At 61.0% G+C, this 25,907-nt stretch overlaps 1 protein-coding gene across 2 annotated transcripts in view; it reads right to left on the reverse strand.

Moving 5' to 3' along the window:
• Positions 1-2,287: 2,287 nt before the first annotated feature.
• Positions 2,288-25,907, reverse strand: part of BSN (bassoon presynaptic cytomatrix protein) — a 91,539-nt gene continuing 67,919 nt past the window's right edge. The window contains exons 4-11 of one of the 2 annotated variants that reach the window (XM_044253562.1): positions 19,795-20,241; positions 12,752-19,384; positions 7,930-10,000; positions 6,837-7,630; positions 6,604-6,703; positions 5,699-5,830; positions 5,370-5,424; positions 2,288-2,815 (exon numbers count right to left, since the gene is read on the reverse strand). In XM_044253562.1, the coding sequence (XP_044109497.1) occupies positions 5,384-5,424; positions 5,699-5,830; positions 6,604-6,703; positions 6,837-7,630; positions 7,930-10,000; positions 12,752-19,384; positions 19,795-20,241 (10,218 nt within the window). In that variant the 3' untranslated portion in view covers positions 2,288-2,815; positions 5,370-5,383. Of the gene's footprint in view, positions 2,816-4,862; positions 5,019-5,369; positions 5,425-5,698; positions 5,831-6,603; positions 6,704-6,836; positions 7,631-7,929; positions 10,001-12,751; positions 19,385-19,794; positions 20,242-25,907 lie in introns of those variants that run through there. The other variant, XM_044253563.1, reaches the window with a different exon arrangement.

Genomic DNA, 25,907 nt, shown 5'->3' on the forward strand with positions numbered 1-25,907 from the left:
AAAAAGTCAACGTTTTAGAGCCTGAGACTGGGCCTGAGGGAGGTGGACACTGCTGCCTTCTCCCTGCCTGCTCGCTGTTCCTGGTCCCATCCCCTGGCCTTTTATGGGAAGGATTACTGCCTTGGTCCCCCTTGTATCCAGCCACCAGGCCCATCCCCACACAGACCTGGCCCTGGGTAGTCAGAGGTGATGGATAGTGGCCTTCCTTAGCCCTTGCTCAGAAGGGTTCTTACAGCCCAGGCCTGATCTCTGGGATGAGGCAGGTGTCCCGGGGAATGGGCCCGAATCCAGGAAGTCACAGGCCCAAAACAGGTCGACAGCCTCTTGTCCCATCCACAGCTGCCAGAGGTGGGCCAGGATCCCCCTCTGAAGGGCTGTGTAGACCTTATTGGAAAGCATGAGAAATGTGGACCCCTGAGAAATGCATGGTGCAAACCAGAGCAAACTGGAATAAGGCCAGGCCTCGCGGGGTCGGGTAGTCACTGCCTGCTGCACGGCCAGCTCAGTCAGAGAGAAGTTTGGGTGCGGGGGGAATACCTGGGTTTCAGGGACAAGGGTGGGCAGGGAGTTTAGGTCCTGGGGACAGATGGAAAAAAGGTCACAACAGAACCTTCTATGAGTTTTGCTATTGAGAAGCTTCCCAAGAAACTCAGCTTGAAGCTACTGTCTATGGGAACACCTGCTCTGGTCCAAGATGGCGTTGTCAGCTGTTCTCGCCGCAAGTGCTAGAGGTCTAGTTCTTCTTGAGCACCTGTTGACCACCACCCCCCTACCTCTTGGCTCACAGACCTTGGAGCCGCCCAGCTACAAAGGAGAGGCATGGAGCATGTGCATTCAGCAGCCGGGGACCCTAGGACGTATCCAGACCCTGCCCTTGGCCTCTGTGTCTCTGGCCAGAGACACAGCCCAGCTCTGTGCCTGAGCCATGTCCCACTGAAAGGGGTGGCCAGACGCCCCTGGCTCAGGGATGGGACAAGAGGGGGAGCAACTCACGGATGGAAATCCTACAGCAAACCTTTGGACTGTTCACCCACGAACTCCTGTGTGGACCCACCAGCGTGTCTACTCCAGAGGCTTCTTTTCACCTGCCATCCTGGTTCGAAAAGCCCGTGGGATGTGTGAGGCCCCACACTGCTTGCCCCACGGCCTGGCCAACAATTCCAGCAGGTCCTCACTAGCTTGTGCAGAAGTCAGCTAGAAGCACTCCAGGAGGAGAGGTTCTGAGGCAAAAAGAACTCCCAAGCAAGAGGGTCGAGCATTTAAAATGGATGAAATCGTGCAAAAAGGCTGCGAGCTGTGCATGCTCCACTGCCCGACAGGCGACGGTGACTCACCTGGCAGCAGCGAGTCTTGCCACAGGTCAAACATGCCACAGACTGAGAATTTCACACACACGGTGGGAGCAGGGGGCGGGGTGGGGGTTGATATGAGCATATCTATCCGGTTTCTCAATTGCATGTTTGCAATTGACTCCTTATACATAACATGGAATTTATTAAATATTAACAGTTGTCTTTGAGGGTTTATATTTCATTGCATAGAACGTTAGAGATGAGACTGGTGGGGGTGCCCAAGAGGAAGGGAGGTCCCCAGGGTAAGGGCCTTGGGGAGGAATGCCACCCAGTCCGCCAGGTGGGTGGATGGTGCCATGCTCCCCAGCACAGGGCTCTGGGCACGGCCCTCGGCTGGCAGGCCTGGCCCCTCTGCTCTGAGCACGCCCACTGGTGATGGCTTAAGAAGGACTGGATTGCACAGTAAACAGAGGCGGGCTGAGGGGCCTCCCTAGACCTCGCCCTGGGGTTGTGCTCTTGGTAGCCTGCTGCCCCCTATTGCTTCTGAGTCAACATTCTCCCTGTGCTGAGCAGGGGCAGAGCAGAGAGGAAACCAAACCATCAGTCATAGGTGGTGGAGGGGAGAGGCAAGGAGGTGCGCAAAGAAAAAGAGAGAAAGGGGAGAAGGAGGAAAAAAAGAAAAATGCTTATGAGGTATACATGTAAATTAAACTGAAATGATTAAGGCTGTTCTTGAAATCAAAAGAAATCCCCAGGTATACAAACAAGGAGCTGGCTGGTCGAGACAATGGTGGTGCTGCTGGGATGTCACGATGGCTGGGGTGGGGTCGGTGGACGGGGTGGGGGGGGCGGGGGGGATGGCTTTGAGATGGTGGCAGGCGTGCTATCATGCTGCCACCCATGGGCTGGGAGAAGCCTCAGCCAGTGCCCACGCTGCTTTTCGGTGCTATGGCCTCTTATTTCAGCGATGAGACAGTGTTAGGTCCTAATGTTTGTAAAGTTCTCCCAACCCCACACTAGCCACATGGAGGTCTGCTCCAATGTCACCCAGAGGGCAGGGTGAGGGAAGCAGGGCCCTGTGGCCACAGAGGGATCCGGGCCAGCTGGAATGTGAAGGAAACGGAGCCCGGGGCCCCCAGCCCTCGGTCAAAGCCCCTCTCCAAGGCTGTGGAAAAACTTCTGGCATCGTGGAGGGAGGGCAGCGTCCGTCAAAAACAGGCAGCCTGCACCCAAACTCTGTGTATAACGCATAGGAAGCCTGGCTGGCCGGGCCGCCGTGGTAGGGTGTCCGGAGAGGGCTCCTCCCTCCCAGTGAAGGCTAGGCCTCGAAGGTGGTGCCCTGAGGAGAGCAGGGTCTCTGGAAAGACAATCACAGGTCCCCCGGGCCAGTGGTCCCAACATGTCCAGCAAATGCTTCACCCAGGCAGCTGCTGTTAGAAAACATCTCGTCCTCAACTGAGGCCTGCCTGCCACGTCCCACCTGCTGTGAGTCTTTGGGCGAAGGGTTTGCCAGATTGCGGATGCTTGGAGGAGAGAAGGAGGGAGGGGGAGGGAAAGAAGGAGAGAGAGAAGGATGTCGTCAAGAAGTGTGGAAGGCTGCTTCCCATCCCTACCTTCATCTGGGTTGGTGGCCTGCCAGGCACGGCTGGCCTGACTCTTTCTCCCGCACGGGGTCCCCACCCACCGAGCCTTGGGGAGATGGGTGCCTGAGCAATTTTGAGGTCACATAGGGAAGGACAGGAAGCAAGAAGAATCCGGTTGGCCAGGAAGGGACATTTCTTGAATATAACACAAGTTGCTTCAGAGGAAGGAAGATGGGGTTTTGTTGAAAAGGGCCAGCCTCCCCCAGCCCGCTTCTGAAACGGCCATAGAAGACACCAGGAGACGGGCACTCACACAAGCCCTGACTGCTTAGCCCAGTGGTTGGCCAGATGCCAGAACCCGAGGGAGACCCCTTTAATGACAAAGTTAGTGGCCTAAGGGCCCACCCAGCTTGCGTAACAGGCCGCAGAACAAAACTGCCCAGGGTTCCTCTCGCTCCTCTGTGATGGCACCCTAGTCCTAAGCCCAGGGTGGGTTCTGCCACGGACTCGGCCCATGGGCTGCCCCTCCTTCCCTTCAGCATAATTTGTGATTTCACATCTCTTCCGGGGCAACTCTGAGGAAACATCCGTCTAGGCGGGAGAGCGGCAGGGAGCCCGCCGTCGTGGGCTGAAGGCAGGAGGAACGCTGTGGGAGTCGCACGGTGGCCCTTCACTTTTGCCTACAACACCCACCTGAGCTGGCTCCCACCCCCTTGGACTTCACCCCTGACCCCCATTTCCCTCTGCTGTGGCTCTGGCCGTGCTGGCCTTTTGTCGGGTCCTGAGGCCTAACTTTCCCATCCCAACATCATCCTGCCTCAAGCCTTACCTCGCGCCACCCACTTTCTTCAGAGAAGCCGATGTGACCCATAACCTGCCTCCCTGGCTTCCCAACACTTCTCACCTTCAGAAATCACCTTTTTCATCTTTTTATGCTTTTAGCTTATTTATTCTCTGTCCCGCTCACATGGACTGTCAGCTTTGGAGGGCAGGGACTTGGTTTTGTTCCCTGCTGTATCCCTAGCACCTGGAACAGGGCCTGGTACCTGCCTACCTACGGCCTGACAAATATTTGTGGAACAAATGGATACATGGATGGAAGACTGGGCCTTTCAGCACCCCCACTGTTCCCCCAGAGACAGGTAGCCCTTTGGAAACTACACCCAGCTCCTTCCTTCAAGCAGCGCTGGCCTGGGCTCCCTGGTGACTTGCTGGCTGACCTTCTGGCCCTGCCACACACATGCGGGCTCCCCCTGAGAAGCATCCAAAACCCCGCGCTCTGAAGCTGAGAAGTGGCAAAGGAAGGGAAGGGGAGAGGGCCCTAGGGTTATGGAGAGGTAGGAGGTGGTCCCTGACTGGGCACAGAGCAGGGCCGCCAGCCAGGCTGCCCTCCCTGCCATCCTAGAGGGCGCACCGCCTCTCTCTCTGACACAGAGACAGGATTGAGGCCAGGGAGGGCTCCAGGAGGAGGCTTCTCACTCCATGCCGGTCACTGCAGCCCAGACAGAGCCAGGGCTCCCATGTAGAGGCCCCTGCATTCTCTCCCTGGGCTGACCTGGTTGGGGGCCGAGACCGCCCTCCAGGGACTTGCTCTCCTCTCTGTTCTGTTCCCGTCTGCCTCACTTGTCATTCTGCTCTCCCATCTTGCAGGTCAGGGGTTCAGCCTATGAAGCCAACAGTGTTTGAAGTTCATGCCCATGGCTGCGGAGCTCTGCAGGGTTGGGGACTCTAGCCCCACCTGACTGTCTGGAGCAAAGTCCCCAGCATCGGCCTCAGGGAAGGGGCTTTGGAATCAGTGCCCAGCGCACAGCCCCCAGGTTGAGAGGCAGGGTTGGCTCATGGTTGGGTCCTTCCCCAAGGTTACTCCCTGAGTCATCCTAGCCAGCTCAGGGGTCTCTGCCTCTCAGATAGCTGCCAGACCCATCCCAGGTGAAGGAAGCCCAGCAACCTCCTCCCAGTTCACACTTGCAGGAGCTACATGGGTCCAGTCAGCCACGCCTTGGACCTTCACCCCTTCCTCTGGTCCACGTACCCTGGACCTGACACTCACTGTTATACGCAGAGTCCAGAGCTGTGCCCAGGCCTATGACTCCAGAGATTTTTCCACAGCAATGATATCATCTCCCTTCACCTCTTCAAGAGCCTGTGGAGTATTTCCAGAGGAGGGTTGGGGAAGAGCTGCGTCCCAGGGGGCCCTACCTACAAACTGAAGCCAACTCAAGGCTGTGAGAGCCCTGGGGTGGCAGTGGTAGGGGGTGTTGGAAAAGGACAAGGGGATGTTGGCCCCGGCTTCCTTTGCTGGGCCCTCTACTGAGTTGGCCCCTGTGTTAGGGCCTCTGTGCACTGGGTCCCTTCTTCTCCTCCTCCTCCCTCATCCAGGAGAGGATACTGCACCTCTGGCCACATCACCCACTGCTGGAGATCAGACTCCTCCTAGAGGCTCCCTCAGGACCCCCACATGAAGGGAGGCTCGGTCTAGGCAACAGATACTTACCCTGCAGGGCATGGTCACCAGAATGAGGAGAACTTTTTGCCAAAAGCAGAGACAGCTGTGACATAGAAAAAGGAGAGAGGCGTCAGGAAATCGGACTAGAGTCCCTCCCAGTTGGGGCCACTTGGCACCGTGAAGCCCAGTCCAGCCCAAGGGGCAGGGACATCCCACACCCCCCACCACCAGAGAGCCACTGGGCAGCAGCAGGTAGACCTTGAGGCTGGCCTATGGCTGACTCGCTGAGCCTGGAATCATTGCCCAGACCCAACCCTGGCCACAGGAGGGCCCTGGAGCTGCTGTCCATGACGGAGCCGGCTACGGGCAGTGCCTACCTTCTGTCAGCTTGCCGGCCTGCTCTGCTGCCCCACCAGGGAGGATTTTGGAGAGCACACTCTCACCCTCGGCGCCTGGCTGGCCAGCAGGAGCCCCTGGGGTCCCTCCAGGCCTGGCTCCGGCCTTCATGCCTGGGGGAAAGAAACCACCATCAGGAGGCAGGGTTGGCCCTTCAGACTCTGAGTGAGAGAACAGCCCTGAGGGAATCTGAACATGGCAACCATGAGGTGGGAGAGTGAGGAGAAGAGAGTGAAGAGAGAGAGGCAAGAATAAGAACTTAAAGGCATGGGAGGAAGCAGAAAAAGGGAAGTTGAGGCAAGTGAGGAAGAAGAAGAGGAGGATGGGAAGACAGAAGGGAGGCGAGAGAGGAAGGAAAGAGATGGTAAGAAGCCGTGGTCCTGGCCCTGCACTTATTAGTCCCTTCCAGATTCCCTTCCCAGAGCTGCCTGGGCCTGCACGGCTCAGTGCTGGTCACGCCACTAGCTCATCCTTTTGTTTTGTTTCTTAAGATGTATTTATTTCTCTTAGAGAGAGAGAGAAGGAGAGAGAGGGAGAACACACACAGGGGGAGGGGCCAGAAGGAAAGACTCTTCAAGCAGATTCCCCACTGAGTGTGAGCCCGACCCGGGGCTCGGTCCCATCACCCTCAAGCCACAAGATCATGACTTGAGATGAAACGGAGAGTCGGACGCCCAGCTCACTGAGCCACCCAGGTGCCCAGCCACTAGCTCACTCTAACCCCGGGCTCACTTTCCGTCGGGAAGGTCTATGGAACCCTGGTCACCTTCTCAGGGAGCAGAGCGGGTGTGTGGTGCAGGGGAGCTCAGGGCGCCGGTGGGTGTAAGGAGACAGGGCAGGCCAGGAATTCTGGGCCGTGGCCGAGGGCACCACAACATAGGCTCACCTGCAGGTCCAGGTCCTGGTGGTGGTTGGGCCTGAGGAGGCCTCCCCTGTTGGGGTGCCTTGGCTGTCCCTTTAGCGCCATTCACCTGCTCTGCCCGTGGCTGCAACACAGAACCCACTGCTGAGATACTGTCCGATGACCCTGCCCACGCCCAGCTGGGAATCGAGGGCCCGTCCGAGCAGCAGCCGCAGCTTCCGGCCTGGGTCGGATCCGCATGCGGGAGCCCTACTTACCGGTCCTGCTGGCTGGGGGCCCGTGGCTGTGGTGGGGCCTGGCTGAGCCTTCCCCGCTGGCTGGCTAGTGGCAGGGGCCGGGCCCCGGGCAGCTGGCTGGCCCTGCTGCTGCAGCCGAGCCTGCGCCGGGGCTTGCTGGGGGGGCTGCACCCCAAGACCTTGCTGTTGCTGTGGCTGCTGCTGCGTCTGTGGCTGGCGCGAGACGGTGGCCGAGGGGGTCTGCCTCGATGGGGGCGGCTGTGACGGCTGCGGCCCGGGAGCTGCCTGCCGACCTTGTGGCTGTGGCTGGGGTTCTGGCTTTGGCTGCGGTGCGGTGGGCCCCGAGTGGGCCTGTCGGGAGCCCTTCTTGCTGTCAGAGGCATGATGGTATGCTGACGGAGCACGGGATGGCTGTGAGTATTCAGCGGAGCTGGGGTACCCAGGCTGACCCTTCTTCTGCATGGCCGGGCCGGGGCCGGGCTGAGGGTGAGGCCGGGCCTCGTGGCGACCCAGGTCCCGAGTGTGTGGTTTGGCAGCACGCCGGCCCGGCTCCTCGCCAGCGTGGCGGCCTGAGTGCCGCCCGTGGTCACCGTGGTGCCGGTGTTCCTTGGCTGAGGCGTGGCGGCTCGGGCCACCCTCATCATGTGGCCACAGGCCCTCCTCTGGGGGCTCATCGTAGTCGTGGTAGCTGTGCCTGGCAGGGCCTCGCTTCTGGGAGGAGGAGACTGCATGGCCCCCGTGGTGCCTGAACCGGTCAGAGCGGGCATCCCGGGGCTTATCAAACCAGTCTGTCTCCTCCTGGCCCAGGTGATACGCTTCAGAGACCAAAAACAGAACACCATCAACCCCCGGGCTGGCCGCAGGGGGAGGCCCAGCTGAAGCCATGCAAGGAAACCAGAGTGGGCGCCACAGCCACAAGCATTACCACTAGGCCCCCAGCCCGCCCCCCCACAACCAGGGCCAGGGCGCAGGAGGAGCCGCCTGCAGCAGGGCCCCCACTGGAGGAGGCGCCAAGTCAGGCCCCTCTGGGACATCTCAGGGCCCAGGGCCCCATGGGTGGGCAGGCCCCCCAGGGTGCTGAGCGGCTGCGGAAATCACCCCTGGCTGCCATTACCTTCGCTGTCGGAAACTACGCAGTGCGAGTCGTCCAGGATGTAGCCCTCCTCACGCTTATACGTGTGGGCCCGAGGCCCGTCCTTGACGTGCTCCTGGACGTCAGGCATGGAGTGGCTGGAGCAGAACTGTGGGCAGCTGTCCCCAGGAGGAAGCGTGCCGCCGGCAGGGCGGGGCCGCCCCAGGGGGCTGACGGGGCTCTCCTCTTCAGAGGTCTGGCTCCGCATGGGAGGCCGGGCCCGGCCGTGGGCCATGCTCAGGGACGAGGGCTTGGGGCCCGCTTTTTGGAGTCGTTCCACTGCTTCTCGTTCCCGCTCATATCCCTTGCCCCGGCCACCGAAGTCATGGCTGGACAACTTCTCCCCACTGTATGCAGAGGCCCCCCGGGACCGGCTGCTCCCTCCATACATGCGGTCGTCCTCCTCCACTGGGTCCCGGCTGGACACCCCGTAGTACCTCTGCTGCTCATACACGTTCTTCTTGAGCCCGTAGGTGATTTCGTCCTGGAACTTCCTGCCCCGAGAGGCCAGGCTGCTGCTGACAGCGGGGGAGGGGTAGGAGGCCAGATCTGACTCCACATCCTTGGCCTCTTCGATAGGGGAAAACTTGGAGATCTTTTGCTCCATGCCCTGCTTCCGGTGCTTGCTGCGCTTTGAGGAGATGGCCGCTGGTGCCAGGCTCTTGGACGGATGCTTGGGCCCCATGGGGCCTGGACCATACTTCTCCGCTCGAGTCCCATGTCTGTAGTCGCTGTCACCGTAATAGTGGGTGCTGGTTGGTCGGCCATTGGTTTCCATACTCCGGTGGTGGCTGCTCTTCCCACGGGGGTCATAAGAGTCCTCCTCGGATTCTTCCTCTCCTCTGGTGTAGCAGCAGGGCAGGACAGGCCCCTCCAGGAGGCCCGGTTCTGCGGGCTCTTTCCCAGGACGCCCGCCGCTGCTCGGCCCCAGGGGCTCCAGTCGCTGGCTCTCAGGGGCAGTGGAGGTGCTGTCCTTGGTCAGCTCACTGATGTCGTCAATCATCACGTAGTTTCGAGGGACATTCTGCTCCAGGCTGGTGTAATGGGAGTCAGCGGGGTAGGTGGAGGCTGAGCTCAGGCTCACGCTGCTACGGTCACCGGCCCGGGGCAGCTCAGCAGCTTTGCCTTGCTCATAGCTGCTGCTGACTGCTGGGCTGCTGTAGCTGGTTTCAGACGGGGCTGAAGACATGGCCACGACAGGGCTGGCGATCACCTCATAGTTAGTGGGCACCTTCTGTTCCAAGTCAGCTAGTGATGTCTGGCGTGGCTTCTGGTGGGGGGCACGGCTGTCGGCGGGGACTGAGAAAAGAGCACTCTGTGTGGTTGGCATGGGTGTTTGGGCTGTGTAATGGCCTGTGGGACGGAAAGGCTGTTGGCCCGGCAGGCCAGGCTCAGCTGGGTAGCTGGTGCCGGGAGGAAAAGAAGGTGCTGGGTATGTGCTGCCAGCGTAGGTGGGTGCTTGGTGGGCCGGGAATCCATTCTGAGTTGGCCCACCACTGCCTGCAGGATACTGCGGGGCCGGTGGGAACCGGGGCTGTTGGAAGGCAGTGGGGCCAGAGGGGGTGGCAGGAGCAGCGGCAGTGACAGGGAAGTCTGCATACTGGCCGGCGGGAGTGGCACAGCCCTGGAGCCGCAGCTGGTTGAGCTCGCTGTCCGACAAGTAGTCACGATGCTCGCCGAGCCCACGCAAGGGTGGGTAGTCACGGCCACCCCGGTCTTTGGCCAGAGACTCTTTCCGCTGCGTGATGCCCAGCTCCAGGTACTTGAGCTTGGCGTCGATCTCCTTCTCCTCCTCATCCAGCTCTGCTTGCTTCTTGCGCAGCTTGGTGGACTCATGCTCCACCAGCCGCAGGTCCCGGTCCAGCTCCCGGAGCAGGCTGGCCTTGGTGGCAGGGACAGCGGTGGGCCCCGCCAGCCCGTGCTGCAGCAGGCTGGCTGCATACAGCTGTGGGGGGGCCTGGCCAGCCAAGGGCAGGTGAGCCTCCTCTGGAGGGGGGCTGGGCAGTGTCCGCTTCACCTTGCGGACCAGGCCGTTGGGTGGCAGCGCCGACACCTGAGACAGAGGGAAGGGCGGGCAGCACTGAGACCCAAGGTGTGGGTGACTTGGTGGGGCAAAAGGTGGAAGAGCCCTGGCTTGGGTGGGGGCAGAGGCTTGTCCCCATACAGTGGGTGCTCTGATTCACCAGGCAGCCTTGAGGCCGGCCCTGTTCCCGCACTGGTGGAGATCACCGCTGTCCAGCGATCCTTTCACAGCCCTTCTCCCTCCCAGCACTTTGGGCAGCAGCAGGGGAAGGGGGGACCAGGTGCCCCTCTGTGCTGGTCTCTAGGACTGGCCTGCCTCCGAGAACCTCTAGCACTCAGGGGCTCTGAGAATCCCTGCCCTCGTGTCCTGTGGGCTGGCCACTCTGTCTCCCACGGAGTGTCCTGGGGTGAGGAGGGTACAGTCTGACTCTGGGGTTAGGTATAGCAGCTGGTGGGGACCAAGGGCAAGTGGAGGGCCATGGACAAAAATGGAGTGGCTCCTGGGTGCCCAGCAGGCTCCCTAGAGGATCATGGGAAGGGGCACATGCTGACTGTATGTCAGTTACTGTAGGCTCTGGGTCTTTTCCTGCCTCCTGCCATACTTCTCTTCTAAATGACCCATCCAACTAGCTGCCCTGTGCCACCACCTGCCAAACCCTCTGCACTATGCTCTCTGCCTGGTCCCCAGTTCCTTCCACATCCCCATGAGCCCCCCACTCTCTGGGGCTACCAGCTCCCCTTTAGGGCCTCTCCGGCTCTAACTCTGGCTGCGTGGCTTCCTGGTCCAGGCTCCCTAATGCTGCTGTCCCCCCACCCTCCAGCTCTCCTTGCCTGCCCTGAAGTTCCACATTGTCTGAAGGTCCACGTCGCTCGATTACACTGGGGCCTTTGTCTCTAGCTCTGAGCCTTCCCAGAGTGCCCCAGGCCTTTGTGTTTTCATGAACCACCCAAGTCCCCAAAATACACCAGGGCCTGACATTGGGCTTCTTGCTTTTCACTGCCAAGAAACTACATAAAAATCTCCGACCCACTCTCACATGTCATCATAAAGGAAATGATAGTGTGTCCCAGAACTTAGAACAATGGGTAGGCCTCTAACAATAAATTTCATGGGGAGCCTGGGTAGCTCAGTTAGTTAAGTGTCTGCCTTTGGCTCAAGTCATGATCCCAAGGTCCTGGGATCAAGCTCCATGTTGGGCTCCCTGCTCACCGGGGAGCCTGCTTCTCCCTCTCCCTCTGCCTGCTGTTTCCTCTGCTTGTGCTCTCTCTCTCTGCCAAATAAATAAATAAAATCCTGAAAAATGAATAAAGAAATAAATTTCACTTTGGACATGGAACCCACTGTGGGGCTTGAACTCACAACCCTGAGATCAAGACCTGAGCTGAGATCAACAGTTGGGACGATTAACTGACTCAGCCTCCCAGGCGCCCCTATAAATTTTACTTTTTGAACTCTTCACTCTATTATTCACGTTTTGTTATTTTGGTTGCACAACATGAATGCCCATCATGGTGAGGCACCACAAGGGTGAGGCACCCTGACTCCTGATTCCATCACCATGCTCTCTGGCCTTCAGACCCCAGGGCTCTCTACTACCTAAGCTCATCCCTTCCAGGATACCACCTCGAGGCCCCACCCTCTCCTCTGCATCACACCCAGGAAACAGGTAGACATTCCTCACTGATGCCTCCAGTTCCACCCTTTTCCCCCAGGGCCATCGTGCGGTCTTTCAGCCCATCTGCCCACATTCTGCCCGGGAAGCTTTCTGAAATACCCATCTTGGGGCACCTGAGTGGTTCATTCCGTCGGTTAAGCATCTGCCTTTGACTCGGGTCTTGATCTCGGGATCCTGGGATGGAGCCCCACAGAGGGCTCCCTGCTCAGTGAGGCATCTGCTTCGCCCTCTCCCTCTGCACCTACCCCCCTCACTCTTTTCTCAAATAAATAGATAAAATCTTATTTAAAAAAAAAATACCCATCTTGCCCTCTCTCACCTGCCTGAAAGCTGCAGAGGCTCCAAGGCCTACAAAAAAAACCCATGTTCCTCAGCCTGGCACCCCAAATCCTTGGCATTAGGCCCTTGCACCTCCCATCTCCCCCTGCATGGCAGTCGGCAACAGGGCACTTCGCCCAGTCACAGGGCACTCTTTGGCAACTAAAGCCATAGGCAGCGGTAGGTTCATGCTGCAGGGATCCCTGCCTAGAGGAGTAGACAGGAGTGTAAGCAGATTTACTGAGGGCCATACAGGGGCAGGGGACAAGAGAAGACCAAGAGCACGCTGCAGCCTGTTGGGATAGACATTGAAGGCCAGGCCCGGGGCTTGGGCTTCCTGTGGGGCCGTGGCAGCCAGGACAGGGCTGGGTAGTAGGGAGCAGCCCGGCTGGGTCAGTGTTGCTGATTTTCTAAGGCCACATCCACAGTGGAGGTTAGGAATGGGAGGGGCCCGGTCTGGGAAGGGAGGTGCTAGGGGCTGGACCGGTACGGCGGTGAGGAGGCAGGGCTGAGGGAAGGCTGAGGTTTCCAGTGGTGTCTGGATGGGTGGCTATGGGGGCAGGGCATGAGTGTGTATTCGCCCACCTAGCTGTCTTTGCCAGGCTACCCACTCCACGAGGTGTGCACTGAGGAAGGTCCAGTCCTCATCCTCAACTCCTTCCTCTGGGCCTCTGGAGCTGGAGGGGACTCCACCGCCCTCCCCCCACCCAGGAGATACCCTTCCTTGTGGGGCCCTCAGGCTAGACAGAGACCCCTGTCCCACCCTGGACCAGCCCCTGTGCCCATACCTGGCTACCCAGTCCCCCCTGGTGCTGGTAGAGGGAGAACCTCTCTTTGGCAGACTCCTCGGCGGTGGGGCTGAGGGGCTTAGGGTCGGACAAGGACCGCTGCAGGGTCTTCATGGGGCGAGGCAGCGTCTGCTGGCGGAGAGCACTGTCAGCCGTGAAGTGCTTCTGGGGACTCACGTGAGCCTTGTTCAGCCTCTCACTGGAAGCAAAGGAGGTGTCCAGGAGCCGGTGGGGGGACAGGGGTGAGACCGGTGAGTAGAGGACCTGGGGGGACTTGGGAGGCTGGCGGCTCACGAGCTGTGACAAGGACTCCGGGGGCAGCTGGGCCTGGTAGCCAATCTCCAGGGGATCCGGCTTCTTTTTTTCAAATCTGCCCAGGGGCCCTGGGGCGACGATCTGGATGCCGGGCAGGTAGGGGCTGATGGCAGTCGGCCCTACAAGCTGGGGCCCAGCCACACCCTGGGCCTGCCCCTCGGGCTCTGTCTGGCAGGCCAGGCTCTCCCCGCGCCCAGTCTTCTCCGGCGCCGAGATGTACCGTACGATCTCCACCTTGGGGTCGGTCGCGGCCGTGATGTGGATGGCCGGAGAGACCCTGGGCAGCTGGTCGGGCTCCGTCTGCACGGAACAGTCACTGATGGTCTGGATGCCCACGCTGCTCATAGCCCTGGCGGTGGCAGCCGCAGGGGATGGCGAGGCAGCAGCATCATGCTTGCTGTCGGAGCCCGAGTCCGAGTGGCGGGAAAGTCGGGACCGGCGGCGGCGCACGGGCTGCTCCCACTCAGCGCTGTCCTCATCATCCGTCTGCACGCTGCAGTCGGCGCTCCGCCGCGCCCGGCGCCGCCGGGTCAAGAGGTAGCGGCCCTCCCCCTCCTCGTCGTCCGTCTGCACACTGCTGTCCGCAATCCTCCTGACCGTGCAGGGCTCAGGGCCTGACTCCTGCTCGCAGGCATCCCGCAGGCGAGGCATAGAGTGCCGCTTCTTGATGCCACCGCGGCCCGCCTCCCACGGCTCCTCAGTCTGCAGCGACATGTCCGAGGCGGAGCTGGGGAGGCCCCGATGCAGCCCGGGCCCCTCTGGCCCTGCCACGGCGATGAAGGCTGTGTGGCTCAGAGGCGGCCAGTACTGGCCATTCTGAGCCAGCTCCGGGGCCGCGGGGGGAGGCCCCCGACCCGGTGCCTCGCAGGCGACGGGGAAGGGGGCCTTCTGCCGCTGCTTCTGCTCCTCTAGCTGCTGCTGCAGCTGCTGCTGCAGCTGCTGGATCTGCTCCAGCTGCAGGCGCTGCTGTGCCAGCTGCTCCCGCTGCAGCGCAAACTGAGCCTGCCGCTCCTCCTGTTGCTGCTGCAGCACGTGGTGCTTGATGGTCTGCAGCTCCTGCAGCTCCCGCTGCACCAGCAGCTGCTCTTCCTCGCGGTGCCGCTGCAGCTCCACGCGCTCCCGCTCCAGCTCCTCCTGCAGCCGCAGCTGCCGCAGCTTCTCCAACTCCACGCGCTCGCGCTCCAGCTGGAGCAGCTGCTCCTGCTGCTTCCGCTGCCGCTCCTCCTGCGCGGCGTCCTCCTTCTCCAGCCCGGGCCGGCTGGGGGCCCCAATGCCGCCCCCCAGAGCGGCATCTCCGGTTGGCTTCTGGGTGGCCAGCGGAGCCGGAGCTGGGGCTGGGGCTGCGAGGGCCTCCTTGGCAGCGGCCGGGGTGGCCTTGGAAAGGGGCTCTTCCCGAGCCACCCCTGCAGGCAGCTCTGGCCTGGCTGTGGCCCCAGCCCCTGGGGCCTTGGCAGCCGCGGGTTTCCCCAGGTAGACAGGCCCCTCAGCAGGTGGAACACTGGAAGCAGCAGGGAATCTGCTTGGTGCGGGATATCGGTACACCCCGGTGGGCCCAAGAGGTATCCGGGGGGCGATCACAGGCATGCGTGTCAGGCTGGTGAGCGGCACGGCGGTGACTCCGCCAGACACGTAAGGCCTGTACATGCCACGGCGCACCATGGGCCGCAGGACTGAGGCGGGCTGGGTGGTTATGGGCAGTGTTGCAGCAATCGGAGTGTTGATAGTTGAGTAGATCATGCCGTCGGCGGCACGCACGGTGGCTGTGGACGGCAGCAGCTGTCTGACTGCCGTTCCCTGGCCTACCGCAGGCCGATACTGGGCCAGGCTCCCAGGACTTGGGTGGCCCTCCGGGAAGGTGGGGTTCCCAAGGAGGCCGGGTCTGAGGGGAGCCAGACCCTGTGGGGCGCTGAGCCCAGGCCCGGGCTGGGGCTGATACTGCATGAGGTCAGGGCCACTGCCACCACCACCGCCATGACGCCCTCCATACTGGTCCATGGAGTTGAGGGCCGCACACATGCGGCTGATCTCGCGGGCAGTGGTGGCACTGTACTGAGCCAGGCTAGCCTCCTGGAAGCCAGCGGCATCTGCCCGCGGGCCATACCTGTGGTCTGAGTAGATGTTCGACACCGAACTGTAGCGGCGCATAGGAAGTGGGTGAGTCAGAACATCTGTGGGATGGCGCAGGTCTGTGTACGAGCCGTACTGCAAGCCCTGCCCCAGATAGCGTCCATCCACAAAGCCCAGGCTGTAGGAATGCTTCAGCGAGCTGAGGTCCACAGCGGAGTCTCGTCCGGGGCCTGGGAAGAGCTGCCCCATTCTGTGTGCATGGTAGTTGAGGCCCGCCTCAGCCAGATTGGTGTCAGACATGGAGGAGTAGAGCCTGCCGTGGAGGCCCTGTGGGTAGGGCCTCTGCTCCTCATGGGGCCCGGGCCCCGCTACCCCCTGTGCCCGGTAGGTGGGGGGCTCGGGAGGCTCTGGGTCCCGGGGACTGTAGAAGGGGCCGCCGCTCTGGCCAGGTGGAGTGATGTCAGCCACACTCTTCTCAGGGGCACTGGGGGTGGGGTGGAAGGTGCCTGTGCAGCTACTGCCAAAGGGGAACTTGTAGACCATGTCACAGCACGCCATCTGGCTCTCAGGCCTCATCCCAGTCAGGTCCAGGGCACCTGCAGGCTCCTCGGGGAGCAGTGTGGTCACAGTGCCTGCCGCGCCCTCTCCCATCTGCACCACTACTGTGTGCGGCTTCCTGGCACCGGGCAGAGCGTGTGACCGCAGCTCTGCAGGGGCAGCCCGGTGGGGGTCAGTGCCAGGCTCTGGCATGGGACCTGACTTGAGGCCAACACTCTGGGCAGTGCCCATCTGAGTGATTAAAACGTCCCTTCTGGCCAGAGGTGCTACCTGGTTGGGCAGGTTATACCTGGCAAACTTGGCCTCCCTAGGTCTTCCACGGGGCCCGCCTCGGTATGGGGCCGTCTGGACGGCCTGTTCTACCTGCTTGACCTGGGCCAGACATACGGGGCTGCCCGCACCCTGGCCAAAGTCAAGTCGGCTCTGAAAGGGGTCTCCATAGACCACAGGCTGCTTTTGCTGAGCCATGAGCACAGATGAGGCCATGGTGATGCTCACGGTGGTGGAGGTGCTGAGGAAGGCATGGGTCTGCTCCTGGGCATTGAGGTTGATGACCAAAGGCTGCACGGCAGTTGATTGCCGTCCTGGGATTGGATCCAAGGCAAGCCCATACTTCCTTGCTTCCACGGCAAGAGAGGTCAGGTCCATGCCCTGGTCAGTAAGGATGATGGGCGTGGGCTTGACAGCTGTGCGGAGGTCTACCACAGCACTGCCCGGAGGCCGGGGGCCTGGCTCCACCCTAGACGTCCCGGGGACAGAGGAGATCCGGCACAAGGAGATGTTCTCAGCAGGGAGGGCACCCCAGCCATATACTGCCAAGGGCCCCTCCGTACCAGCACTGGGTGCCCGTGGGAAGCCGGGTGGCCCAGGTGGCTCTGGGGGCTGCTGGGACGCACTTGGAGGTGTCGTCTGGCTGTAGCTGTGGACGGTGGGCTGGGTGTCGGTGGGTGAACAGACTGGGGAGGTGGAGGCACTGGCATGCACCATCCTGGTCTGGCTGGAGGCATCTGATGCCAGAGTGATGACCATAAAGGGGGCCTCCTGAGAGGACTGCTGCCAGACCAGGCGAGGGGTGCTGGGTCGGTGTGGCGTTTGTGTGCCCTGAGCCACCATGGGTGCCGGACTTGGGGCCCCAGGGGTCCGAGGCATGTCTGAGGCGGGGGTTGGGCTTGGCGTCTGTGTAGAGAACTCGGCTGTGGCCCTTGGCCCCAGCTTGCCAGGGGAGAATGTGGGACTCTCTGAGGGAGAAGATGGAGAGAGAGGTGGGCTGGAGCCGGTGAAGTAGGAATACCCCCGGGAGGCCTTGTGGGGGCCGCCCTCCCCATCACTCACGCTCAGGGACTTGTCTCTGACAGCCCGTCCACTGACGGTGGGGCCGCTGAGGGCCTGGGGTAGCTCCTCAGTTTGGGACCCGTAGTTGGCAGTGGCTGGGCTCTGTCCATAGCTGTGGCCTACGGAAGATGGTGAAGGACTGCGCTCAGAGCCTGCTGGGGAGGTGGGAGTCATATAACCTCGTGGCAGGCCGGCTGGACAAGGAGCCATGGCCGAGGTGGCTGGGGCGCCAGGGCCCTGGGAGAAGGACACGCCTACCTCCTTAGAGGCAGAGCTGGGGGACACAGGGGAGCTGTGAAGCTTAAGGGGGTCCTGAGGCTCCTTTGCAAAATGCTGAGTCACGCGGACATCAGGAATGACTCGGCCACCACCACTGTCTGAGGAGGTGGAGCCGGAGAAGGACACAGGGGCCGCGAGCTGGGTGGGGCTGGTGCCAGGCGTGAGCGGCCCACCATTTTGCTTCATCGGGTCCATGTATGCGCTGTCCGCATTCAGAAACTGCTTCTCCTTCTTCTTGTCCTCTGCAAAGGCCAGGTCCCGGGAGGAGGCCTGCCGCATGCGGGCAATGCTCTGCGATGTCTGCAGGATCTCCTCGTACACGGCTGCCCCCAGGCTGGCCGCGGGGCCCTCCGAGGCAGGCTGTGCCGTGCGGCCATAGTCTTGGTCAGGGGTGTCCTGGTACTCAAAGGTGCCCTGGCTCCGCGGGCCGCCAGGCTGGGAGGGGCCTCCCGCCACCTGCCCCTGTTGCCGCTGGAGCAGCTCCGCCTTGCGCATCATCTCTTCGTAGGCTTCTTCTGCGCTCTTGAGGGGCCGGCCGGAGCTGGGAGGGGCCGAGCTTCCTGCGGGCGCCTCCGTTGGCGAGTAGAGGGACATGAAGGTGGGCAGGTTGTACTCGCTGCCCGACTTGTAGAGCCGGGTGGGGCCGCCGTCCAGGGCTTCGGCCTCTGAGTCGAGGGAGGGGGAGGGGGAGTACTCGGAGCAGGAGGAGCGATGGAGCTCCTCCATCTCCGCCGCCTGCCTCAGCTCCTCCGTCGGGGAGGCGTCCTCGATGGGGGACAGGTTGCTCGGGGGAGTCTTGGAGCGCTCCCGCCGCCGCTGGGCCCGCAGCTCCTCCTTGTCCCGCCGGGTCTTTCGGGCCGTGCTGCGGATGCGCTGCTGCTCCACCTCCCGCATCTTCTCCTGCTCCCGCAGGAGCTCCTCCTCCTCCCGCAGCTCCTCCTCCTCCGAGGAGTCCTCGATGGTGGGCAGCAGGGGCCCGTGGGAGCGATGCCGGGCCTTGCGCTGCTGCTTGGCTTCCTCTAGCCGCTGCCGGCGGCTGGGGCTGCTGTCGCTGTCCTCCTCCAGCGAGGACAGGGAGGTGGGAGAGGTGCCCGAAGTGTAGCTGGGCGTGGAGGCCGGCAGCGTGGAGGAGTGCTCCCCGCGGGAGCGGTCCTCCGGCGAGCCCGTCAGGCTTTCCATCTCCAGCTCGGGCTCCCGCTCCAAGCCGGGGTCGGGGCCCTGGCCCAGGTCCAGCTCGTGGGCGTAGCTGCCCGTGCTGTTGAGCTCGATGGTCTTGAAGCGGCGGAGCCCGCCCTGCAGGGCCGCAGTGCCATCCCCGGCCTCCGCTGGGCCTTCCTCAGAGAGCAGCTCCTCGTAGCCCGTCGTGGCGTTGTGCGGCAGCCGCCTCTTCGGCGGAGCCCCCTGGTCTTGGCTGGGCTCGGGCCGCGGCCTAGGGCCGCCCTTCTGGGCGCTGTGTTTGGCCAGGCCACGCCCAGAGGGGGGGGCGTCTTCCTCCTCCAGGTTGTCTTCCTCCGCGCTCATCTCCAGGATCTGCCGTCGCATGAACTCCTCGTCAGTCAGCTCTGCTGCCCGGGCTGGGGGCTGGGGTGGGAGAGGGGACAAGCCACCCTCACTGCTGTCCTCCACGTAGTCGTGTCTCAGCTGGCTGCCAAAGTCGTCGGAGGACTCGGCTGTGTCCGGCTGCTCCCTCTGGGGCCCCCACTCCAGGGAGTCTTCCTCCTCCTCCAGGATTTCCTCCAGCTCTTCATCCGAGTCATAGGCCTCCGGCATGATGGACAAGGAGTGGGGCCTCCGCTTCTGCTCGCCACCACTGCTCCTGGGCGGCTTGCTCGGCTCGGCCCGGGGTGCTGGGCCCTGGGCCTCCAGTGAGGGCCGCATGCTGCTGCCCACCTTGTGGAGCTCGGAGGGGCTGGGCGGGCGAGGCCCTGTCACCCCTGCGCTGTCCAGCTGCTCCACCTCCTGCTGTACGACGCCTGTGATCTCGCTCTGGGAGCTGGAGATGCCATCCGAGGAGTAGCCTGTGTCGCTGAGGCTCTGTGGGCTCCGAGACAGGTCCTGAGAGTACGGCTTGCCCGCCAGCTCCTGCAGCAGGGTGAGAAGCAGACTCTTTGACTCACTGCAGCAGATAGTTCGCTGGGGAAGCCCGGCCCTCTCTGTCCACCCGAGGAAGGGGCCCTCCAGCTCCCTGGGCACCATGGCCCACCATCCTCCATGTGTCTGGCCTTGGGAACCCCAAGCAGTCGTAGGTTCTCAAAGAGCAACTTTATGAGGTTGAATGGTAGCAAAACTCACCAGAGCATTCAACTATGTGTCAGACACAGGACTAGCCTAGAACTCACAGGCTCCAGGCCCAACAGGGTCTCATCCAGGCCTCCCTTACCTCCTCCATGGCCCCAAGGGGCCTGCACCAGGCCTACATCCCAGAGAACCAAGCCCTTCCCTAGACTAGACCACCTGAGAGCCAGGGTCCCCAGGAAGTGAGTGGGACTGACCTCTGACTCCCCAGCCTTGGGGGCTTCTGGAACGGCCTTGACGACGGGGGTGGCAGGTTCAGTCCTCCGGGGCACCGTCTTTCCTTTGGGAGTCCCAGGGGGCACGGTAGTCTCCGGAGGGGGTTTCGGCCCAGGCTCGGCTTTAGCTGGGATTCCTGTCTTCTTTTCCTGGGCACTGCTCAGGGTCTTGCCGGGTTCAGAAGCCCTGGCGGGCTTGGCCTGGGGGCTGGCCTTGGTGGACAGGGGACTGGCCTTGGCAGGCGGGGGGCCTGATGGCTGGCCTGGTCCTTGTGGCCCTTTCTGCTTCGGAGGGGCTGCTCCCGTCGCCCGGAGAGGGGCCCCTGCAGGGGGCTGTTGGGAGGCGGGCAGCGGCAGGGGGGTCGGCTCCCCCAGGCTGCCCTCCAGCAACCGCTTAGTTTGGCAGTTCAGACAGAGCCACTCGGTTTTCTGTAAGGACATGGAAAGGGAAGGGGTTGATGAAAATCACAAAGACCCTTAAGTACTCAAAGAATGTTTCCATGACTATTTCTGTAACCGAAAGCTAGAGAACATCTTCTAAAGCATGACCCCGAAGGCACAAGGAGAAAAAGACCCCACATGACAGACCTCACCATCCTTCAGAGTTCAAATGATAAACCAAGAAGAGGGGTCCCTTCCTCACCCCCTAGAGAGCTTTCTCACCTGGCCAGAAAAGGAGACCAGCCGGGGAGGGAAGGCTATAGGCGGCATGTGAGTCTGGGGAAGAGGGGGAGCTGGTGCAGAGTCCAACAGTCCAGAGACCCTGAAACCAGGAGTGGCCCCAGATCCCATCCTCCCCCATACCCTTCCCAAGTAAGGGCTGCAGACTCCTGGGGCCAGGGGAGATTGTCTGGAAGAAGCCCTGCTGGGGAATGGGCTGAGTAAGTCCCTCTGTCCACACGCCCCCAGCCCAAGTCTCCCTGTCCAAGGTCAGCAAAGACCCTCAAGTGGAAGCCTCCTCCTGCCCGCAGGGCTCAGGGTTAGTCTTCCGGTGGGGACTGTGTATGCCCACACTCAGGCCAGGGGCCCTGCTTCCTCCAGGGCTGGGTGGGAACCAAACCCTCAGCCATCCGTCCACCACCCTCAGGGTCATCCCCTCTGTCAGGCTCAGGGCTGGGGGCTGGAAAAGCAGCCATGACAAAGACAGACACAGGTTGCTGGCAGGAAGCATTTCTGGAGTTCACAGCCCCAAACCAGTCATCCAAGCGTGACACAGATATGAGTGGTAAAGTTCCTAGAATGCCAGAAATGCAGTCTGATTCCCCCAGCTCCAGCTGTCTGCACAGGGGTGAGGTCTGAGCATCCCAGGCCCTAAGGGGGTGATTTCTGTAGCCGGTCAGAGGCTGATAGGGGCATGTCTCCCAGAAACTTCCTCCAGAGTCAGGACTCCTTCTTGCCAAGACCGGAGGCCCTGTCATGGCCCAGAGAGGGGTGAGGTAGGAGAGAGAGTAACCACATGCCTGTGCCTGCTCTCGCCCTAGAGGAGGGAGCAGAGACGTGGAGGCTCTGACCTTCCTGCTGGTGCTCATCCCACGTGGCCAGACAATTAGGCTCCCACCAGCAGCATGGCCACTAGGCTGGGCCATTAAGGAGAACCACAAGACACAGAACCACGGGACCACAGAGCCAGGAGACAGGGCAGGGAGGTGGCCCTTGACCCTCACCAGCCCAAAGAGGGCAAGCAGCCTCAGTACCCTGACCTCACACACTGCCCCGAGCCCATGTCAGATCCTAGCCCAGCTGGCAGATCCTTGGAAGCATGGTGCCCCCCCGAGTGCCTGCCCTCAGCCTGGCATCCTCAGGCCACTGTGGCAGAGGCCACGTCAATCATTCTTCCCTAGTTTCCTGCCCACAGGGCTACATATCGTATCTCTGGCCTGGGCCCCAGCAGAGGCCAGGCCACGCAGGTGGGAGGCCCCTGGTGTGTGTTGAGGGATAGGCCTGTTCCACAGCCTTGTTGCTCTGGGCCTTGAGATCGTTCCCTGGATTGGAGCTGCAACTCTGCCCTGAGGCCCCATCCCCTGCATGGGTCCTGAGCAGAAAGACCCAGCGATGGAAGGTGACGCTTCACAAGTCCTACGTGTACTCACCCTGTTCTCTGCAGGGCCGGCCTTCACCCCACTACTGACCCCTGGGTACCTTATCTGATCCTCTCTGTACCCTGACACAAACCCCTAGGAAGCAATGGGTGTTGGAATCACTTGGTTTGGTCACCCCTAGGGGTGTCTGGGGAGAATCCTACACAGGCTGAGCCCAGGCCCTGAGAGAGACGGGGCACAGAAGAGCACAGAGCCTGAGCCTGAAATTCTGCCCATGTGCCTCTGACGTCCGCTGGGGACACAGTGGAAATCCCCTTGGATCAGAAGACTGTGAGAGGACAGAGAGACCCTGGCGAGGTAAGAGGGGTATAGGCAGAGGCCAAGCGAATTCTGGAAATGAGAAAAGCCCCAGGATCAGCAAGGTGGGGTTAGGATCTGGGCCAGACGGGGGGTGGGGGGGTGGTGGGGGTGGGGGGGTGGGAATGGGTGCGGCCTATGGCAACACTGTCCTGATTCCACTCTGGGCTCCTGCACAAGGCCATTCCAGGCTAGGCCTCTCGAGATTGGGTCATCTGCCCTGGCTCACCCTGGTGGCTTTGCAACCTCTGCCCCCTACTGGCCTGCAGACCCCGCCCCAGATGCAACAGTCCCCAGTGAGGCAAGGGCACCTTGGAAGGATGGTCTGAACGGAGGAGACAGACCTCACGCCAGGGGCTCAGAGCACAGCCTGCTCACCTAAGCCCAGAGGCACAGCCCTCAGCAGAGCGCGGCCTTTGTGGTCACACGCTCCCCAGGGTTTTGTTCTTTCCCATGCTATTCACGGAGGCCGCCAGCCTGCAGGAGGGGCTGCCCAGTTGGCCCTGTTGCTCCTGGCTCTGCTGTAGCAGTCAGCCGGGAAGGGAGGGAAGGCACGCAGGGGGAGGCATGGGAGGTAAGGGCTAAAAATAAACACCCGACCTGACTGCTGGAGGCCCTGTGGCAGCTCTCTGGGTGCAGAGCGCTGGGGACTGGAGGGGCCTGAGGAGCCCTGGCCCCAGACCTGAGTCTTCTGGGGAATGGGGATGGGGTAAGAGGTAGGCCATGGGGAGGCTCTGTGCCTTGGAATAGAGGCCCTGATTTCTTTTCTCACTGCGCTCTCATCTCTGCCCCCTACAGCATACCCGCCCAGCTCCGCCCTACCCATTCATTCCATTTGTTCATTCACTCTCCCCTTTAGGGTCTATCCCCTCCTCATTCATTCATTCACTTGCACACCTTCTATACTCTTCTGTCCCAGGGCCACCCAGCTCCAGCCTTCAGGGAGCTGCTGCCTGCTTCTCCTTTGCCTGTCCCCCTTGGCAAGTGGGCAGGGGATGACCCGGGTCCTGGGAATGAACAGTGGGAGGCTTGATGGCCACTAACCCCTTGTCTCCCTCTGCCCAGTTCCTTTCTGGGGGCAGTAAGGTAGCCCCCAGGGTAATCACCACTTCATGGTGGGAAGTGGGGTCAGGGTGAGGAAGGGGAAGCAAGTTGTCTGAGAGTTCATGGCATACCCCACAGGCCGACGAGCCTGCTGTCTTCCAGGACAAAAGGCTACTGTGACTCAAGGGCCAGTGTTGCCTGGTGAGGTGGCAATGGACGTTGGGCACCCTCCTTGCACCTGCTGCCATGGTCTGAATGACCCCACAGGACACAATCTGGGTATGTGGAGCTGGCCTGTGTCAGTCTGATTACAGTGACACCCCCCCCCAAACGGCTGCGGGGCCCAGCGTATCCCCATCTCCAGTCTCACTGCCAGACAACAGGCAGCAGGCAAGAAACCCAGAGAAGGGGTGCCCAGACGTAAAGAGCCCAAGACTCAGCCTCCGGACTACGGGCATGACCATCCCCAGTGCTACTGTTCTCCTGATGCTGCTACCCCGCCCCTCCCTGTGTCCGGACACGCTTAAGCTTCTCCTCTCTGGGCCTCTCCTCCAAGAAGAGGAACCCTCCCTGACATCCCTAGGGGGCGCCTTCCTGGCGGGGCTGCGCTCTCCTCGTGTCCACTCCTATGGGGCCTCCCTCATGAGACCAGGGTCTTGCACTGGCCACAGGGTTGATTCACACCCAGAGGGTTGGGGGCGGACGGGGACTCCTTCCCTGCACATAGACTGTCTATCAGGACACTCTGGTTCCAGTTTCCTGACTGTGTGCTCAGCCATGCCTAAGTATATGAAGTATGGTGTCTCCACTGGTTCTCCCAGAAACCTCCATGCCATGGGGAGGAGATAGGCCTCCTGAGATCACGGTCCCCGGAGGCAGCTACTGGCCTCTCGCCTGACACCCTCGCCTCAGCCCTGCCTCACGTGAGCCCAGGCCAGCCCTGCTTATCACAGGCGCCAGGCCCTTTGCCCAGGGAGGCCCGACTTCTCAAGGGCATGGCTGGTATTTTGGCAATTATAGTAAGATCAGAAACCGGTGGTGTTACTATAACATTTCCAATTCCACTAATTTCTTCACAAACTCTATTTTTAACTGAAAGCCAATTAAAAATTAAGCCAGAGGGTACTATTATCCTTCAGAAAGATAAATAGGTAAAAAATTTGGAATCAACAACTCTTAATTATGAAATGACTCACTAAATAGCACTATGGTTATTTTTTTTTTCCCCAAAGGAAATTTCAGAGGGAAAAGGGATCTAGTTCGACTGCTTCCTTCGTTGTGTGGTCTGGACTTCCTGTCTAGAAAGAAGGTAAAAGGTTTTACAGCTCCGAGATGTTGAGGAAAATTCCCAACATGACAGCCCGGAGAGTCGGCTCTGGTCTCGTGTGGAGCCAGAGCCAGTCTAATAGGCCAGTGGGGAGCTGGCCGTGGGGCTTCATGGCCTGGTCCATCCCTCCCTCAAGCTCTGGGCCTACATGCAGACACCGGTCCCTCTGCCTCACACTCAGCCCAGAGACAGCACAGTCATCCCAAGCCTGGCAGGCCAGCCCCGGTGAGCCAGGTGTGGGAGACATAGCCAGGGCAGACCCACCCCTACCTGCTGGCCTGCCACCTCACTCCCAAGGCTCGATGTGTCCAGGACACCTGCTGAGAAATCAGGAGCCTCTAACCAAAAACACACAATGTAGGTCATAGGGAGGCACACAACTTCTCTGAATGTCAAGTGGCCATTTGCTGAGGGGAGATCAAAGACGGCCCGTGGCCTGGTTATAGTGAAGAAAAGCAACAATGTTGGTGGGAACCATGGGAGGCAGGCATCGTGGCTGCCCACCCATCCCTTCCCCAGGAGTCCCCTGGAGAGCAGCATTAACAAGCAGGGCCATGGGGCGCCTGCACAGCTCAGGTGGTGGTATGTCTGACTCTTGGTCTCAGCTCAGGTCACAATCTCAAGGTCATGAGTTCAAGCCCTGCATTGGGCTCCACGCTGGGCAAGGAGCCTACTAAACAAAAAACAAAACAAAACAAAAAAAAGAAAAAGAAAAGAAAACCAAGCAGAGCCATGAGGAGAAAGGAGTCAGAGAAGCTGGTCTACCCTGACTGTTGTTTGGAGCAAAAGGCAAGGAAGCAGTGGCCTTGGGGTGGGGAGAAGCTAGGACCAGAACCCCCAGCACCTCCCCTGTCAGGCTCATGGAACCAGCAGATGCTTCGGGGGCAAGGGTGGTTCTGGCCAAGGAGGGGGCAGTGGCACAGGACACGCACGACAATTTTCCTCAACATCTCGGAGCTGTAAAACCTTTTACTTTCTTTCTAGACAGGGAATCCAGAGCACACAAAGAAGAAAGCAGTAGAACTAGATCCCTTTTCCCTCTGAAATTTCCCCTGGAAAAATAACCTGGGGCAGGGGGCGACATGGGCTATCAAGAAGGAGAAGCTCCAGAGTCCAGGAAGGGGACCCCCAAGCAGCTGGTGAGCGGCTCGGATCAGAAGCCAGGCGCTCACCCGGAGTCAGCCTGTGACTGAGACATGCTCAGGCACAACCAGCCCTCCCCCTGGCCTGGCCCAGGGGCTGCTGAAAGGAGCTGTAGGAATGTCACACTCCTGGGCAGAGGCAGTTTTCTCCTTTCCTCTGTGCACGTCCTGCTGCATGAGGACATG

Source organism: Neovison vison, chromosome 6, assembly GCF_020171115.1.
Source record: "Neovison vison isolate M4711 chromosome 6, ASM_NN_V1, whole genome shotgun sequence".
NCBI classification, from domain to species: Eukaryota; Metazoa; Chordata; class Mammalia; order Carnivora; family Mustelidae; genus Neogale; species Neogale vison.